Below are 6,850 nucleotides of genomic sequence, written 5' to 3'. Positions count from 1 at the left end.
AAATCTACGTACATACCTAAAAATATTAACATGATTTTTTATTTTCAAATATTGATCGAGAAAATAGATTAAGAAATGTTTGTTTACATAAAATATTTATATATATTGATGAACAACGTTTAACTAAAAGAAAACAAACTAAGCTCATGTTGTTGTATGTACACACAAGTTGAGTTGAGTTGAAAACTTGTACTGCTCACCGGTTCGCCCTAGAACAAATTCCTACCTCCACCACTGTATGATGACTACGAAGATTCCGACCATATGGAGGAACCAGGAACCTATTAGTAAATTTGTCAATCAGATTTAGCTTGCTTCCCATCCGGTTCGGAGATGGATTGAAAACCAGTGCTGACTGATGACACATGGTAACAGGTTTCAGGAGTTTGGGACCTTTGTCTTAATTTATTATTTTTCTTCAATTGATAGGGCTTCAAAACACTTTTTAGATTCAAAGTCTATTTATTCAAATCTATTTACCATCATAATATCTATACCGAAACATGACTTTCTCTTATAGTTCAATTGAACCATGCACTCTCATACACGCATAAATAAACACCGAAGCAGGTGCCAGCTAACAAAGTCGGTAAAACTTTTGGGTGATGATACCAAAGGTCTGGGTCTCGAACCCGGCCAACATCAAAGAGTTACCCATCTCATTTAAAACAGGCTTGCCAATCAAAAAATATAAATAAATAAACACGAAAGTTCCAAACATGAAACATCTCATCAAAGTCCCAAATTTAATATATAACGTCTGTAACTCATATTCAATCTCTGCATTCTTACAATGTGTTTTTTTCAACATGATAATTGAAATTCAAAAGAGTTCAAGAAAAATGTTACACACTTACACTTAATGGAAAATTGTACATTCTATCTTCCTCTCAATAAGGCCTTCTCAGCTGTATCCATCTCTTCTAAGATTCTAGCCTTACGCTTAGCCGGAATTGGTGCAGTTGGACCAAAACTAATGTAATGCCCTGATACAGCATTCAGTGCTGAATACATATCGCGAAATGAAGGCCGTCCTAATAAGGCCTTCTCCCTCCTGTACTTAGCCACCCATGAATTTGATGTGTCCCTTAGCTCGGAGACAGCGGTAGCTACATTTGGATCAGTTTTAGCCATGTTGATTGTTGATCTAATTTTTTCAATCACCTCTTCTGTCTCCTTGATATATTCTTCATCCGAAGTGGCAGATGCGGAGTACACTGGGACGAGCAATGTGGGACTTAAAATACCTGCTGCTAAGGCTACGAAATGTCGTCGACTTGTTTGTGGTATAGTCGCGTTAGTTGTGCTGGTGGAGGAGGTGGTGGTGTTGCTGCTAGTGATGGTTGACTTGAAACCGGTGACAACTAGAGATTTTGGTTTGGTTGTGGGAGTTAAAAGAGTTGGAGAAGCCATATTTGTTTCAAGGGTGAAAGAGAAAAACGAAGAGAGGGAAGAGTAGTTCTTTTTGTATGGAAGGGCTTGGAGAGATTATTTGCCACATAGGCTTATCACCTTATCTTATTTCAAATGTCTGGATGATATTAGGTCCAATGAAACATTGTTACTTGTAGGTTTAAACACACCAGACACTTTTTCGATATACCACAAATGTATTTTCTTATTTATGAGAGAGCTTTTGTTTTGGTTACTTATAGAACTATTGTAGTTTGAGGTCTTAAAATTTGACACGATGAATCAGTCAATCTTCCATGAATCAATGTGGACACTGAACACTATTGTACATAGGAAGAAGACCATAGAATTAGTTCTACACTTCTACTTCTACATGGAATTAGATGGAGTCATGTGGCTGCCTTTGAACTCACTGAGCAAGTACCTCAAAATGTCTTTCACCAGTCTCACGGCTATGGACCCAATTACCCCAAAGGAGTCACTCTGGTCTTCACAGTTTCAAGGTTATCACGGTGGGGGTTTTTGGGGTGTGCAGTCCAAATATCTTCGGGCCTGTTATAATTGGGTCGGACTATGGGGTTGAACCTGGCTACAAGTTCAGGTAGCTTTTTGACGCTCAAGGCCGAACCTAGCCCATAATTCACTAATAATGTTTCAAAAAACACTTGCAGCAATCGGTTGGTGGCTGAGCACCTAGCATCTTGGCCTTCTAGGCAGCACCTAGACCGGGTTTTTTTTTTTTTTTTTCAAATAAATATATTATAATATTTAATCGGGCACACACCATACTATAAGAAATAAGAAGTGAAGAAATCAAACATTTACCATAATTAAAAAAATAAACACAAATAAAAGTACATATTACAAAAGGGCGAAATAGTTGAAGGAGATGGCAAGTTATCTACTCAAGTTGAATAGGGAGACTAAAAAGCGCGCAGCTTCATAAAAAAACACATTCTCTTTCTTATAGTGGCATATAATTTATATTGCCGCCCCGAGTCAAGTTTTGTCATACTCAAGCTCGACTCGCACATGCAGAAGCTTAGCTCGAACTTGCCTTCGAATTTAATATTGAAGCTCAAGCTCGACTCGACTTGACTCGTTTTACACTACAAGCTCGAGCTCAGGTTCGAGCTCAGTTATGCTTGTTTGAACTCGAGCCCGAGCTCAAACTCGAAAAAAATGTATATAAACATTAAAACTAGTATAAATTATAAATTATAGTTGGGTATAAAGTATAAAATGTGTATAAATTATAAATTATATATATACTACGTACGGGCTTATAAAACGAGTAGCTCACCAGTAGCTTGACTCATATTTTTGCACGGACGAGTTTGAGTTGAGCCTTCGACAAGCCGAGGTCGAGTTACTCATGAATAGTTAAACTCGGTGACTAGTCCTATTGGGCTCTAGTCTTTTCTTAAGCCTTCATGAGCCTTTTATTTTTGACATTTAAAAAAACAAAAAAAAAAAAAATTGAGCCGATTTGTCTACCTAGCCTAACTAATCGGCCTGAAAGAAGCCCGATTAGTCTGATTAGCCCACCTAATCCGCTTTTTGAACCAACATAGGCCTAGGCGAGTCAGTTGGGCACCGCCCTAGCACCTAGAGTCCGCCTAGACCGATTTTTAGAACATTGCTCAATAATATAGATGTTTCAAACTGGCCTGGTGTCTAATATGGTCTCCTATTTTCACACACATTAACAACAACCATAGTTAGCAATTCATAATGCGGCAAAAATTCAATACGGGAGTATTCAAATAAAATTCGAGCCTCAAACAAGAATTCGTTTTGCAATTTGGATTAAAAAAAAAAAAGGAATGGCAAAAATTCAATTCATGACTAATTTGAGTATAATACGAAGCTAAAGTAAAAAATACGAAAAAATTCGATATTAGACTTATACTGAAAATTCAACAAATGTCACACATTATTGCCTCAAAAGGACTGTAAAAACCACTAATCAAATCCATAGAATAGGGAATGATGGTTTAATTTGTTCTTGTAAAATTACAAACCAAAAAAAAAAGGGTCAAAAAACTTTCTTATTGAGTTGTTTTATTTTTATTTTTCTCTACCGATTGATCTTCTCTAGGATATAAATGGAAAGTTTCCCACTCTCCACTCCCCATTTATTATGCCACCATTTAGTTTCCCTCCTTTTAACCTTCCTTTTTAATTCCAGTTCTTTCTCTTTCTTTATACTAGCAAAATTGCACGCGCGCTGCGCCTGCAACGACCAGAAGAATTTTTTGGTAATTAACAAATCCAAGAATTTGAATACCGGAAGATTGTATTGTCCAGTAAGTTAAGCGAAATGGTTGTATTTTACAGAAGTTGACCCGAGTTTACACGAAGATTTAAAATCCTGTATGTGCTATTGTGCTTGGCGTTTAGGACATTGTGTTACTCAAAAGTCAAAATCAAGAAAATTGGCATTGTTAACAGGTTACATGGCTCATGTGAATTGGGATGCTCTAAGAGTTAGATGTTGAAGAGCATTTTGCATGTGAGTTATACCTTTTCCTTTCAGACTATCGAATTGCTATTACCCTTGTATTGGGTGGAACTCATGTTGCGGATTGGGACAATGGCTCGAAAGGGAGATTGTACTTGCAAAGCTGTACCAACTATTTTTGAGTTTATAACTAAACATGTAGAAATATCAAAATTATCATTCGAGAACATAAATTCGGGCCAGTTGTTCAGCACAATATGACCACTATCGACTGTTTACCCATTTCCATAAATCCATATCACATAATGTCAGACACTCAGACGACTTCTTGTTGATCAGGCATTGTTGTTGTCAAAGTTTCTCTCAGTTCTCAGACTCAAGCGTTTGATAAAAGTAGCTTCAGTTTACACTTTGCCGCATACATACGTGCATATCATTATCCTTACGTAATTAGTAATTTTCTAGGTCCACAACAGCGCAAGAAAGAATGGATTGTTATAACATGAACTCTATTGGCAGCGTATTATGCATTAACTCACAACAGAAATTAAAGCCGAATGAGTCTTACGACAAAAAAAAACACAAACATACATAGCTGAATATGAGTTTCACCTTTTTATTTCTTTCATGTTTCTAAGATTTCGAGAGAAACCTATTATGCTGACCTCTGAAGAAGGAATGGCAGCCTTCCTCCAAATAGCTTCTCCAAAGTCGCAAGCTTCCATACCTAAAGTTTGGCCACCCAAGATACCAGCTATGCATGGAGTGATCAGGCAACAAGGATAGTCACGTATTTAACGTGATGCAGAAATTGAAACAAAAATATTGTGGCAACAGGTCAGAATAAATGACACATAGCACATTGGGCATACTGGGTTACATCCATTTGAACATAACACAGTTCATATTCCATCCAGAAATAGACAACATCAAGACTTAACCCTGAGGAGGCTAAAGTCTCCAAAATGAGCTTAACTGGGAAGATATCCTGTCAGTACGGAGGGAATTCCTCCTCAACCATCAATGCAACCAAATAAAAGACAAATAACAAGAATCAGATTTACTATCACTACACCAGAAAAGGCCAAAAACAACGGTATAACCATCCTAAATCGAGATTTATGACGGGAAATGGTATCCCAGAGTTCGTCACGAATAACAATGCCGTTAATATTAACGACGGGAAACTGTGTGGTAAATTGACTTTGAAATGCGATGGGTGTGAGACATTTAACATCATCGTTAATTATAGGACATTCAAAACCATCGCAAATCTCCTTTCTCTCAGAATCGACATATTTTTTCAAATATAGAACGTATTTCCACCGTCAGAAAATTTTGCGCCCTAAGTTTAGGACACACATTTCCGTGATATATTGTTTTTTGGGGAAGTCAATTAACGATAGTATTCTCCGTCAGTATTTGTTTAAATTAATTTTTTTGGTAGAACCTATTTTTTCCGCCATCGCTATTAAATACTACCTAATTCTCAGATCATAAAATCAATTACACAAACAACATGCATACATAAACAACACATTTCAAAAATTGATATATTATACATTGGTTTTCCAAAATTTAAAATGTTTTCGAGTTGTTGATTGCCAATAAATAACTAGGTTTTTAAAGTACACAAGGCATAATAAAAACATAATGGAAAAAACAATTTGTGTTTTGAAATTCCTATTTTCATCACCTTTACGCAATTTGTTCTTTCATTGAGTTGCACAACCTTTCATGAGGGTAAAGAGACTCGAGAATTTATTTTCTAGCGATGGAACAAGCAACTAGCCAAAGTAGAGGCAAACATACAACACGGCAGGAGCATTATCAGCACGTGTAGTGCCACTCCAGCAAGAGTAGACTTCGGTTTGTCCGAATGAACCTGGAAGTTACTGTACCTAATAATAGCATTCATATATTAAACACTAAAATCAAATAATTAACACAAAGGGCACTACTAAAAACATTAAGGTTTAAGTATCTAGTAGGCTATTTACCTTTCAAACTATCATGTAAGAGTTGTCATGAAAGTGAGTTTAACACTATCATATGAAGGACTCAAGAAACAAAAATGTATAGATTCAAGATGATATAATTCTCATGTTTGTAGAAACTTACCCGTTCAAACTTGGGAGTTTGCGAAGATATGAAACTTTTAAACTGTGTATGGGCTAGTTGTTTGTTCCTGCTTGAATGGGTTTAAGGTGCACCACGATTTTAGAGGGAAGTAGTAGCATCCTCAAACTGAATAAAACTTAAAAACCAAACACATTTGGGGGCCAAGGAAACACAAAAAGCATATACATTAATTTATATTCTAAAAGGAACCAAAGCAAAGATATGTGATGTTATAAGCAAATTCCTAACTATAAATCAAGAATTGTTCAAGTCATTCAACTTTAAAGTACCGAGAAGTACTTCCAAACATATCATTGATCATCTTATTTGTTGAGCTAGTTTCTCTTTGAAATGAGGAATGCAGGAAAAAGCACAAGACCCATCCATACTTGTATAAGCAGCCACAAATAGTTGTACGTTCTTGCCCTTACCATCAAAACTTTCCTTAATCTAAAACAAATACACAAACCTAATAGCGTAAAATAGTACATCGCTGAATCTAGAAGATATACTAGCAAAGAATAGACAAAACCAATTTATCTTGAAGTTAGACAATACGAAAATTGGGAACTGAAATCTTGAAGTTAGACAAAGATAGGATGCATTGAGTATCACAAAAAACTGTAGCAACTTGGAAATATAATATATCCTATTTTATTTTTGACTCCGCCCTTATGCAAAAGGGTGTTGTCAACTATGAAGACAAATGCGAACTTCCTTCGGCAAAATTGATTTTCCTATAGAAATTTATAACAACTAATGCTATCTTCAAGACTATTGTAAAAGATGAGTGATATATGTCTAACTAAACTACAAAGAGGAGTTATGAACGACACAACCAAATATTCACCA

The 6,850-nt window shown here is 36.1% G+C and overlaps 1 protein-coding gene across 1 annotated transcript; it reads right to left on the bottom strand.

The window, feature by feature from the left end:
- Positions 1-727: 727 nt before the first annotated feature.
- LOC147504911 (photosystem II repair protein PSB27-H1, chloroplastic-like) lies at positions 728-1,451 on the bottom strand. Its single transcript, XM_086557581.1, has one exon. The coding sequence runs from the start codon at positions 1,411-1,413 to the stop codon at positions 880-882; it is 534 nt and encodes a 177-aa protein (XP_086413707.1). The 5' UTR covers positions 1,414-1,451; the 3' UTR covers positions 728-879.
- Between the last annotated feature and the right edge of the window lie 5,399 nt (positions 1,452-6,850).

Source organism: Coptis chinensis, chromosome 4 (genome assembly GCF_015680905.1).
Source record: "Coptis chinensis isolate HL-2020 chromosome 4, ASM1568090v1, whole genome shotgun sequence".
NCBI classification, from domain to species: Eukaryota; Viridiplantae; Streptophyta; class Magnoliopsida; order Ranunculales; family Ranunculaceae; genus Coptis; species Coptis chinensis.
The sequence above is the reverse complement of the archived record's forward strand: the minus strand, read 5'-3'. Positions and strand labels throughout refer to the sequence as shown.

Bases quoted from the DNA above. Each gene is read 5' to 3' on its own strand.
- LOC147504911 (XM_086557581.1), bottom strand. From the start codon at position 1,413: ATGGCTTCTCCAACTCTTTTAACTCCCACAACCAAACCAAAATCTCTA.